Source organism: Peromyscus leucopus, chromosome 15, assembly GCF_004664715.2.
Source record: "Peromyscus leucopus breed LL Stock chromosome 15, UCI_PerLeu_2.1, whole genome shotgun sequence".
In the NCBI taxonomy this organism is placed as follows: domain Eukaryota; kingdom Metazoa; phylum Chordata; class Mammalia; order Rodentia; family Cricetidae; genus Peromyscus; species Peromyscus leucopus.
This window is the reverse complement of record NC_051076.1, coordinates 21,171,658-21,184,526: the sequence shown is the minus strand read 5'-3', so window position 1 is coordinate 21,184,526 and position 12,869 is coordinate 21,171,658. Positions and strand designations below refer to the sequence as shown.

At 37.9% G+C, this 12,869-nt stretch overlaps 1 protein-coding gene across 1 annotated transcript in view; it reads right to left on the bottom strand.

Moving 5' to 3' along the window:
- Adss2 (adenylosuccinate synthase 2) overlaps positions 1 to 12,869 on the bottom strand; it is a 32,348-nt gene that overhangs the window by 5,726 nt on the left and 13,753 nt on the right. The window contains exons 3-11 of the mRNA XM_028865500.2: positions 12,761 to 12,829; positions 11,430 to 11,480; positions 7,983 to 8,049; positions 7,604 to 7,711; positions 6,797 to 6,878; positions 5,036 to 5,162; positions 3,509 to 3,663; positions 2,182 to 2,306; positions 644 to 741 (exon numbers count right to left, since the gene is read on the bottom strand). Coding sequence (XP_028721333.1) covers positions 644 to 741; positions 2,182 to 2,306; positions 3,509 to 3,663; positions 5,036 to 5,162; positions 6,797 to 6,878; positions 7,604 to 7,711; positions 7,983 to 8,049; positions 11,430 to 11,480; positions 12,761 to 12,829 — 882 coding nt within the window. The remainder of the gene's footprint in view (positions 1 to 643; positions 742 to 2,181; positions 2,307 to 3,508; positions 3,664 to 5,035; positions 5,163 to 6,796; positions 6,879 to 7,603; positions 7,712 to 7,982; positions 8,050 to 11,429; positions 11,481 to 12,760; positions 12,830 to 12,869) is intronic.

Below are 12,869 nucleotides of genomic sequence, written 5' to 3'. Positions count from 1 at the left end.
CAAGGTTGTCAGCTTCCCTTCAATTGCCATTTCCTTGGTGTTGAAGGAAAACTAATCTGAAAAAACCAGCAATTTCCATTTCTAAATCTAGAAGTATTTAATGAATTTCCGAGTAAGGAAATCCTATGACTTAAGACAGGCTTCAAATAACTATACTGCCTCAAGTAGGTATCACCTATTTGTGAACTTCAGGCACAGAGAAAGGTTAGATAAACTTATGGGGCTTGAAGGATGGAGTAGGCTCATGTATTGAGCAAGAACACACCACAAGATTCAAGGGTCTTTTCTTTTACCCTTTTATTCCCAAGGAAGAGAGAACTCCTTCATGGAAATCATTCACTTTTAAAATTTCCTGTCAATTATTATAAGTTTAAAAAGATGAAACCCTGAAGCAGCATGGTACAAACATCTTTCTTAATTAAGTACATTAAGTCTGAAATTAATACCAGTTTTGAACAAAATGATAAAAAGTGAATTTATCTGCACTATTAGTAAAAATCAAGCCAGTGAAAGATATATAATCTTATAAGTAGCAATTACATATGATAATGTATAGTTAAATGCTAATATTAACAATCTCATAAGCTTTAAACACAGCCTAAAAATAAATAAATAAATGAATGAATGGATAAATAAATAGTACCTGGGAAATGAGGTATGATTTCCCCATCTAATTTGTAAGCAACGCCAACTTTGATTTCTGTAAACATATCCAAAATGTCCAACTTGGTAAGGGCCAACCTAATTTTGAAAGAAAAGACACCGTTGAAACAGCAAACTTAGGACCTCCGGTCTGACTGATGCAGGAGAAAGGGAAAATTCATGCAAAGGTCAAAGCTCCAAAGCGCTTCTGAAAACTGGTTAGGACTGTCCTCGAAAGCGTGCCACACATAAAAACATAGAAAGACACTGCATTGACACAGCCTCATACTCCAGAGTTACTTTCTAGTAATGACAACAGATTTCCACTGGTAATGTTACATTTGCTCAGCTTCCTTATGAGGGATGACTCGTGGGAGGTGGCCTGGAGTTAGGGATGCACTTTGTGGCTGAGGGGTACAGCAGAACACGCTGTTCCACACAATCACAAGGTATTAAGTCCATTTCCACACATGCTACCATTCCCAATTCTTCACTCTGATTAACATCACCTCCACCCTTCTGGTCAGAAACTGAGTGAGGAAACATCAAGGACCTCTTCGTGATACATCAAAGTTTCCCGAAAACTGACTGGAAAACAGGATTTTAAGGGAAAATATGTAGAAATTAGATAAAACACTAGGTTTGGGATTCTGATCCATAACTCTCAGGGATTTTTGTTTGTTTTAAAAACAAAAACAAGCAAAATGACTTCCTTCTTTTACTTTTTAGAAGTTCAGCCTATTAATGCAAATACAAACTGGTTTACTTATCTATAAAAATGCTAATACTGAATATTTTCAGTGAGCAGGACAGTATTCCTACATCTCACCTCATTTTCCAAATGTCCGTGAGTGGAGTAACAACCTTAGATATTTTTTAATTTTAATGTATATGGTGTTCTATCTGCATGTATGCCTACATGACAGGAGGTGTGGCTGCTGGGAATTGAACCTAGGGCAATGCTCTTAACTGCTGAGCAAACTCTCCAGTCCAATCACCTGGATTTTAAAGGTGATGAGACAGAGACTCAGAAAGGTGAGCACATCCAGTCACACTGAGTCCAGGAGGTCAGACACCAGGTATGCACTCTGCATCCCCACCCAGCACGGTTTCCCCCCCACAGCACGGCCTCCTTTCCCTGTGCACACTGCATCCCCCCCAGCACGGCCTCCTTTCCCTGTGCACACTGCATCCCCACCCAGCACGGCCTCCTTTCCATGCGCACACTGAGTTAGTTCCTCCTGGCTGTCTATGCAGGTATCCATTCTCCTCCTACCTGTCTCCTCACTTGAGCACCCTCCTCTGTCAGACTACTATGATTCTTCTAGAGCCTTGGGCATCCAGGAGAATAACTTGGGTGCCTCTTCCTATGTACTTCCTCTTATAATCTCATTCCACTTCTAAAACTATGATTTTATCCTGGAGGCAAAGGAGTGAAGCTTTTCTCAAGTTTACTTTCCACAAAATCAAAATCCACATGATCTGTGGTCATCAACTGGCTACCATTTCCTGAAATAGATGTTTCTGAAGAATACTCACGCAGTAAATCCATTGATCATATGAGCATATTTGAGTAACACAAGGTCCAACCAGCCGCATCTTCTTTTCCTCCCAGTAGTTACTCCAAATTCTCTACCTCTTGTTTGTAATAATTCTCCAATTTCCTGGATAACAGAATTCCTGAGTTAGAGTATCAGAGCTGTATATCCAGGGACCATACTAAAGATGATATAATAAACATTTGATAAACATCTTTCATGAAATAAGCTGGAGACAGGAATTCATGAAAATGACATTACTTAGAATATATTCAGTTTTGATTTCATTTTTACATTTTCAAGCTAATTTCTTATAATGTTATATACAGGTCAAGTGTATATTGACAGATAATAAAACAACTAGATCCTATCAATAAGAAGTTGTTATGGTCTGAGATATGTCCCACAAAAAGGCTCTGGAGTTGAAGGCTTGGTCCTCAACAGCTGGCAATCAATATTGAGAGATGACTGGATCACAAGGGCACTAATGTGGTGAGTGTTGTGGGATATTTGATCACATGGTGTGAAAATGTGTCTGTTTCATCTCATCTGCCTAAGGCACCTGACTGATTTCATAAAGAGCTGAATGTCGGTGAATAGCTAGCTAGGCAGGAGAGGTTAAGTGGGACTTCTGGGGACAGAGAGGAACTCCTGGGGATGAATCTAGTGGGGGAAAGCCAGTACAGAAGAATGAAGGAGACAGTGACAGAACAGAGATGAACAGAAACAGATTAATTAAGTTACAATAGCTAGCGAGACAAGCCTAAGCTAAGGGTAGGCTCTCATAATTAGTAAGTCTCCATGTCATCATTTGGGGGTAGGTGGTCCCAAGAAAGTCTGACAAGAAAGCTTGTGCCGATGACTTCACAGCTCGCTATTAGGAGGCAGTGTCTTGTTAGAGAACAGAGGTTCCTGGGGTGTCTGAAGGTAAGCCTAGTCCTTGCCACAGCTCTTACTTGCTGCTTCCCAACTGCCCGGAGGTGAGGTGACCATGCCCTTCTGCCATAATGTATGTCTTACTACTGGTCAGAAACACTCAGAACAGAGTAACCATGGTCTGAAACCATGAACAAAAAATTACATCCTTCCTCCTTTTAAATTTCTCATATAATTTTCACAACAAAGGAAAAGTTCAAAGTTCAAGTTTATATAACAGACAAACCTAGCCAATCATTTCAAGAACTAAAGTTATATAGTTTTCCTGAAACACAGCAAATGACCCTTGCAAATAAAGAGAGAGGCAGGAGTCTCAAGGTTTGGGGTCTGGGAAACACGTTTTTTTTTTCTTTCCATACTTTAAAAACTGGATTACTAAGAAATGGGCTTACATTGTCTTGCTCTGTGGGGAAGGCACCAATACCAACTCTAGTGGTATAAGCTTTTACAACTCCATACACTTCTCCAACATTTTGAGGGGGCATACCCAAACCTGTACAAACACCTCCAACAGTGCAATTTGAAGAGGTCACAAAAGGGTAAGTTCCTAGAAAATAGAAAAATAAAAAATAAAACACTAAGATGAACACATGTACACATACACTGTAAAACAGAATTACATTAGGACCAGGCATATGAATTTATTCCAAGTATTTATCTGACAGACTTACCACAACCTCAAGGGCGTCTTACTTAGGCTTGATTCTCTTTTTCTTTAATGAGTTAAAAATACAGATGGTCAGAGCTTTAATTGCAGCATTTTAGCTATAGAGAACCCCCATGTCCAGTTGCTAACTTGGCTCTATATAGCATATAATCACTACTGTTGAAGAATTTTATGCAGAAATCTACCTACATGTTTTGATTGATTCCTGTTAATTTCAAATGACTCCCTGGTGGGCATACTTAGGATGCAGCAGGACCCTGGGGCAATAGTAATTTTGTGGTGTTCAACATTTCCCCAGCCTTTGAACTCTATTCAGAGCAACCCTAAAATTACAGGAACAATTATGTGGGTACATTTTTCTCCCCTTTATACTTAGCTACTCACTCTGCTAATTAATGATACACTTCCTGGATTGAGAAGGCATATTATAGGATAAAGGGTAAGTACATCTATTATGGAGAAACACATTTTCTTTCATTAGTTAGTATCCAAAGCTAATGAAATGTCAAGATGTTCAAGGGATGGCTCAGCAGATAAGGGCAGCACTGGTTTAATTCCCAGCAACCACATGGTGGCTCACAGCCTTCTGTAACTCTATTCACAGGGGATCCAATGACTTCTGGCCTCCAAGGGCAATGGTGTACAGATACACATGCAGGCAAAACACTCAAACACAGAAAATAAAAATAAATTAAAAAGAAAAAAAACTGTCACCCAGAACTGTTAACAGTGTAAGAAAGTATATTTAGGTATAACCACCAAGACTAATGAGATAGTCATCTGAATAAGTTTAGCTTAACCATGAGGATAGAGGAAATGCTGAGCCTAGCAAGTCTCATTCAGTGTGAATTAACATACACGGTTTTGCCTAGATCTTAATATATATATGTTTAATCCTAATTTCTATTTTTGTAAAGACATAAAGAAGATTCCCCCAAATTGATCTTATCATTTTTCAGTTCCAGAGAAATAGGAGATGAATAAATCACGAATCAACTAATAAAATTCACAATCTGCAGAACTGGTCCAAACCCACAGAATCCAAATGATTCCATTTTTCTGATGAAGTGTAAAACTTGTACTGTGCTTGCCACAATATTCCTTTAAAACCTTGCCATAAGATGACAAGCTATCTCATTTCTGAATACAAACGCTAAATGCACTATTTATAACCTCCTTAATGCTAACATTAATATTTATATCTAAGTACTTTGGGCTCAGTCAAACTCCCTATGAATCATATCTCACTTACCAAAATCAATATCTAACAATGCTGCGTTTGCACCTTCTACCAAGATTTTCTTGGGTGGTCCATGGAGGGCCTCATATAGGAAATAAACTCCATCTCTCACCATCGGTTTAATCCTTTCCATATAACCCTACACAAAGACAAAAACCAGTTTCCATGTGCACTAATACATTATAACACCAGTCAAAGTGTAAACTACCTGGCCTTCGGCAGTGGAAACTGACAAATCCGAACAGAAGGCGCTGGTGATAGGGCTCATCCTAGGGAACATTTGGATTAGCAGTACAAGGGCTGGGGCTGTGGCGCAGTGGCAGAGCACTTACCTTGCATGTGTGAAGTCCTCAACAACACATATATAAGCACTATGACATTTAAAAGTTCTATACCAACTTCATAAGCTAGCTTTCAGGAATAAAAAGAACTCTGTTTAACTAGATGGCACTTTGACATTTTTAAGGTATCTGAAAAGCTGCATTTAAAATCCATATAACCAACAATTTTCAAATTCCAATCAGAGTGACACCAAAATGTGGAAAGGCACAACTACACTGCCAGCATGCAATGTCAGGGACAGAGTGCTGCCTCCTTCTTTACAACAAGAATTCCACAATGTCACCAGTGTCAGCTACTAACATGAGGTGCTAGTAATGCTTAACTTCAGAACTGAATTCAAGTACCACTATAAACAAGAACTCCCCTGAGAGCTGTAGTACAGCTGCAATAAATAAAACTGGATTTCAACTACAGACACCAGGAAGGGTAATTCTAGAAGCTACTTACCAGGAACCCATGAATATACTGCATCCACTAATGTCTGTCTGTCTGGCCCCTCCCTGGAGCTTGTCTTGGAGCTTAATCTCTTTCTTATGCATATTTCAGTCCTTTTTGTGTGGCTAAAAATGACTCTGTGAAGTCCTGGCTCAACATATATCACTTATGAAAACCTTGTTTCCTTTGTTGTTTCTTTTCCTTGTTTCTTTTTCTCCCCCTCAAGAATAACCTCATGTAGCCCAGAATGGGCGCCAACTCAGTATGTAGCTGAGGATGAACTTCAACTTCTGACCTTCCTGCTTCTTTCTACTCCCCAAGTGCTAGGATTACAGGCGTAGGCCACCACACCCAATTTATGAGAATCACAAAGAGACCTAAGGTCTACAACTATTCCAGAATGACATATGATATGTAGATTCTTACTCAGTTCTGATAACAATATTAATCCTATACACCAGGTGTATAGGAAACAAAGTGAGATTTACCAGTGATTGAGAAGCCTTCTGCTAACTCAGGTACCACTGGATCTAATAGTTACCATGCATGGGTGGGCTTCTTTGATGGCCAGTATTTGTCTCAGAAATGATAGCTGAAGAAACTAACTGGTTATCAATCCTAAACGTGCTGACTTTACATGTCCCTTTCTTTACTGATCCACATTTCAGCAGCCATGTGTGGTTTCTTCATAACCCAAACCTGAGTTTCCTTCTGTTCAAAATTCTCCAATAGCTTCCAACTGTCTCCTGAATAAAAGCTAAGTGTCCTGCAGGTGCATCTGAGACCTATGATCTGGTTATTTTCATATACCATTCCTTTTCCCATCCAGTATTCCATCTAGACCAAACTGTGTGAAATTACACAAACATGCTATGTCCAGGAATGACTTGTAAATTCTTTCAATAGCTAATACAAAGCTAGAATACATGAAAAACCTAAATGTCAGTTTGGCAAATAAGTATTTAAAAGCACATCACTAAGCTAAGAAAGCCTTACCTTAAGTTTCTGTAATTCACCTTCAATGTCTATTTCCAAAGTAGGGTATATAGATTTGTACTGGTTAGCTAGAACTTTGAACCTGAGAAATAAACAGATCAGGGCATTAACTATCTTAAAGAATACTTCAAATAATATCATTCAAGTCAAGTGATTTTTGCAAATTAGTTCTGAAACTGAAGTTACTTTTTTGAGAAATAAGACTTAATAAAGGAGATAAACATATGAATAAATTATACACTTAAGATACATTTTTACACTTAAGACAAAATATAATTAAGGTGACGTGTGTAGTTGGAGAAGGGATTAGAATAACTAGAATCTGAAAATAGAAAAGATGGACCATAAGAAATGAATGGGGACAGTCTACATGGCACTCAGAAACTAGCGACTGATCTCTAGGACTTTCCAGTGTTGCCTGCCAGTGAGAACCAACAACTACATTTTCCATGGAAACCATTCTACAAAGAATATGTCAGTCCAGCATTTCTAGTTTTGACGACATGCCCAAATAACTTACCAGGACCTGGGAAGACATAACAGGGTCCCTGAATCTGAAATTCCAAAGATGAGATCCTAGAACATGGTGAGCACATCAATACTGCCATACTGGGAGCACTTCCTTTCACAGAAAAGCTGCTCAAATGTGAGTCCTTAAAAATATAGCTCTGTCTTCTTAGGACATCATTCTTAGATCATCACCAGGTTATTTTTCACGAAGTAAATCTGAATACTGATGCTACAATTTTGCACTTGGCTTTAAAAATGTTTTTGTTTTCTTAATTTTAAAAAAACCAGTCTGTTTACCTTTCAGAGAAGCCATCAAAGTCAGAGACAAGATCGCACATCCGAAGTCCACTCCGTGCAGCTTTGGAGGAATACACTGGGCCGATGCCCTTTTTTGTGGTACCCAAACTTAAAAAACAAACCAACAAGTTTTAAGTTACAGAGGGGAGATTAAGTCTTCGGTCAGATCTTTCCAAAGAAGGAAGTTACATATGACTGTCTGCTATTTATGCTGTTTCCTACAAGCTTATTTGCATAATCCAACTGGTTTTCTCTGAAACCTAAGTAAAATATTCTTATCTATTCTGGGTTTTGTTTTGTTTATTTCTGGCTCAGAATTTATACATAAGGATGTAGATATGCTCAAACTACATCAAAATTAAATATATAGACATCATACTTTTTTCCTGCTTGTTCTTGTCTCTGCTGTTCCTGGATACCATCAGCTGCTTGGTGAAAATCAAATACTGAAGAGAAATCAAACAAATCACAGTTGTTATTGAAACACAAATAACATACAAGATAAAAAATAGTCTACTTCAATTACTACAGCTAGAAATCCTTCCAACCTTGTTTATAACAAATTCTATGGGTATAATTTCTAAAAGCCACAATGGCAGCTTCCACTTGTAATTTCAGCACTACCCAGGCTATGGCAGGAGGATCACAAGTTTAAGGCCAGACTGGATCACAAAGTGTTTCAAGAAAGCCAAAAAAAAAAAAGCTCATTTTAGAATATCCTTACCTGAAATTCAATAAAGTTCAGACTACTGGGTTTCTCTGTCTAACAGCCCTGGCCATCCTAGAACTCACTCTGCAAACCAGGCTGGTCTTGAACTCACAGAAATCTGCCTGCCTCTGCCTCCTCAGTGATGGAATTAAAGGTGTGGGCCACCAACACCCAGCCAAAGATAGTCTTTTTTTTTTTCCTTCTTCATCTTCAAGTTCTGGACTCTAGGAGTCTAGGGATCACTTTTACATCTCCTCTTTCTTCCTCCCTAGTCCCAAACTTCCATCACCTTTCACTAAAACTACACTCTAACCTGTGCCTCTTTCCACTCTTGGACATAATTCCAATTTTTTTGTTGTTGTTTTTTGTTTTTTTCTGTGTAGCTTTGGCAACTTTCCTGGAACTCACTCTGTAGCTCAGGCTGGCCTCACAGAGATCTACCTGCCTCTGCCTCTCAGTGATGGAATTAAAGGCGTGTGCCACTAATGCCTGGGTGGAATCCATATTCTTTATTGCATCCAAAAATTGCTTGCCAAGACACAAAGAAATGGCATCCTTGTCCTTGGAACGTGATGGCTTTCCACAACTTTTAAGGAAAAATTCTTATATGGCAAACACTCTTCTGTTCACATCAGCATCCCTTGCAGTCCTTGATAAGCTTCTGTGCAGTGCACCTACATGCACCTATATGCACATTCATACCCCAACACAATACCGAGTAGTAGGACAATGTCAGTTTGCTAGTTAATTCTGTACTAGCAAGAGCTCGAATATTTACTGACTCACTACATAAACAGCTCACAGGCAGGAAGGCCTAGTGTTTTGGTTTCTGAAGTATATTTGGTTTCTAAAGTATATTTACTTTTTTTTTTTTTTACAAAATAACTTTTTATAATTAACAGATCATAAAACTCACCAGTTTTAGGGCTGCAATTTCAATGATGTTATCATATTATGCCATGATTTTTTTCCAATTATGCTGTTATTTCCAAATAAATTGTTAAATAGAATGATAAGAGTTCTCAGATTTAGGGGAAACGTTTTGGTTATTTGTTTGTTTCAAGACAGTTTCTCTGTGTGGTCCTGGCTGTCCTGGAATTCATCCTGTAGACCAGGCTGGCCTCAAACTCAAAGATCCACCTGCTTCTGCCTCCCAAGTCCTGGGATTAAAGGCGTGGACCACCACAAGCATTAAAAGATACATATTAGTTATATAGAAACCAGAAAAATTTGATAAAATCTGGACTGAAACTGCCGTCTTAGAAGCCTTAGCTTCCAAAGCTATGCAGAAGTGTTGTTCCCTAATCTCCTGCTTTAGAGGCACTGCACAAGCTACAAACGGCAGCTCCACCCACAGCCCTGCTTGGCAAGGTAAGTTAAAACCTTTCTATGATCACCAGTTTTCTCTGACACACCTTCTGAGAGTTTTTGAAATTTTTGTATACTAGTTACATTACAGATGCTGAATTTGCAGAGTGTGAATCAATACATGTCTCAGTACCACAAAAGTAGGCAAAAAAGAGTATCCTTAAAATTATACTGGAATGTTATATAGCAAATGACAGCTATAAGAATGTCAGAGAAGCCGGGCGGTGGTGGCGCACGCCTTTAATCCCAGCACTCGGGAGGCAGAGGCAGGAGGATCTCTGTGAGTTCGAGGCCAGCCTGGGCTACCAAGTGAGTTCAAGGAAAGGCGCAAAGCTACACAGAGAAACCCTCTCTCGAAAAACCAAAAAAAAAAAAAAGAATGTCAGAGAAATGCTATTTTTAATAAACCAATATTGGAAAAAGCCAATTTTCCTCAATGGTAAAGGGGATAAAAAATGTTTGGTATATTCCCAATAGGTAAAAAAAATTTAAATAAGAAAAACTTTTACTTCAAATAGCAATAACAATAAAATTATAATAATTATAGGCAGAATGTTCAGTGGAGACCAGTATAAACTATAATTTTAAATAAAGTTCCAAATGACAGAACTAATCTATAAGAGAAGTATGAGCTGTGGTAACCTTTGATCAATGGGACCAGATTATGACTCAGAAAAGTCATCATAGAAATTTTTCTAGGCACTCAGAAGCCTCTATCATTGAGTATATTATATGTTTTTGTGAATGTCAGCATATCATGTTATACTTCAAACTGCCATCATATGATTAGTTTATCACATGCTCCTATCCTGTTATTCAGACAGTAGCCTTTCTAAATTATTTCAGGGACCAGAATTATTCTTAAGAGTTGTTTCATTAAACCCTAATTTAGCAAGTCGGTTATAATACAACAGATATCAGAATATGCCATACAATTTCTTCTGCATTAGAAAAGCATTTGCATTTAAATACTTTCCATCAGAGAAAGTAAAAAGGCAACTAGAAAACCACAAATAAGTGGCTGACAGAAAGCAGTTGAACTGTATTTTCAAAAATTAATTTAGTACCCTGACACAAAGCTACTGCTTTCCTAGGCCCTAGGAGGAAGCTATTAGTATAATCAGAACAATGACTTTCCCAGTGTAGAACCTTAATGCCTTCTAATTACATTTGATTACTCTCTCTGAAGCTGTTTTGAATATTGCTTCTGTTTTCTACAGAAGTCTAGACATTGAAGAAAAGAAAACAAAACTACCTTGAGAATTTAGTCTAATTTTTTACCTGCATGTATGCTCAGTACCCATAAGTAAAGATAAGAAAACCCCACTACTAGGGATAGCTGAAATTAATTTCAGAATGTAGTTCTACTTAACAAAGACTAGAATGAAGAGCAATAATTCATCTCATCATAGCAGTCATCCTAAAAAAACTGATGCAGGGCATATGCACTTTTATAGGAATGTTAACATGTACAAATAAATCTTTGTATTTTGATATGATTTATTCTTTAATGACTAAAGATGTTACAGAATACTGCTGCTGTTACTCAACTGCTTAGTTATCCTTGTCTTCAGAAATAGGTGTATTTCAATCTAGTTCTTGTCAAAACAAACAAACAAATCAAGATCTTATAATATTTTAACCTCAACTACAATCCATAAACATAAAAAATAATTCATTTCTAAATGCTTTCACTTGATAGATTTGGTTAAAAGGCAGTTATAAATAAATACAATATGGCATCCATACCAATATGAGCTCTGTCTGATATGATAAGCCTTTTTTCCCAGCCATCTAGACCTAGGACAGAAAAGATAGACTTTATCAAACATTTTGTGTAACAATTTTTTAGACTTCATTTCTTTATGAACAGAATGTTTTATAAGAGTGTTTTGACTGAAGTACTCATGTCTGTATCTTTCCTCTGTGTGGAAGACATTGAGCTTATCAAGGTTGTCACTGGTCTTAACATACAAGCTCATTCATGCTCTTATCTCCATATTTTTTTTTTCTAAATAGTTCCTGTCTCAAAGCAGTCACACATAAAATACTCCTAAGAACCCCCAAAAAGCAAATAGCAGGAAAATACTTTCCTGGACATAGGGACAGGGATCAGGTCCATAGCATGTGAGACATTCAAGAGAAGGTAGTTGGTTTTAGTAATGGCACCCTTTCTGAAAGAGTTATAAAGAAATGTGCCTAGATAAAATAATGATTTCTCCAAAGTATTGTAGCTTACTACACCTAGGATATGGAATGTTAATGATATAGATGCAGCTCCCATCTAAGTATGAGCTACCAAGAGCAAGGGCTGAGAGCTTTCATACCTGGTCCCATCATTCAATAAATCAGGAACAGACAAAACAAATTCAAACAGGTAGTTTCCTTTATATTAGTACATTAAGTTCTATGTATTCTCAGGATAAACTGCATTCAAAACTAACATCTGGATATTCAAATCAGGTTCAGGAGCTAGGAAAGTTGCCTATCAAGTACAGGCACCTAGCTTCAATGCCCAGCTCAAAAAAGAAGTTTCAAACATAAGAAAAAAAAAAAAAAAAACATAAGAGTCAGATGGTGGTGGCGTACACCTCTAATCCCAGCACTTGGGAGACAGAGGCAAGTGGATGGGTCTCTGTGAGTTAGAGGCCAGCCTGTTCTACAGAGCAAGTTCCAGGACAGTCAAGGCCACAACAAAGAAACCCTGCCCCAAAAACCAAAGAAAAATGAACATCAGCTGTTACCTTTGACAACATCCACACTGTCATTCTCTTTAGATTAAGGGGTGGCCTCTCCAGCAGAGCACTAAAGGTGCTGAGCTCACGGATAAACCAGAATTAGTAAGCTCCCTGTGGTTGTTTGTGAGGTGGAAACATGTTTTCTAAGTTGGTTTAGGGGACAGTCTAAGGAAAACATTCTAAAGAAAGAAAGTGGATTCAGCAAGTGAGGTGCAAATATTTCATCATTCAGTATGATGAGTCAGACAATAAAGGGAGGTAGACAAGATTAATCAAAGAGATAAGGAAAATGATAACATTCAATGAAAATAACACATTACAGTTAGACTCATTCATTCATACCTTTTCCCTTTTGAACATTTTTCTCTGCTTCTTCAAACAACCCAGGAAGATGAATTACCACTCCATTTCCTAAAAGAAACAAACAATCCTCCACCTTAAACACCTGTAA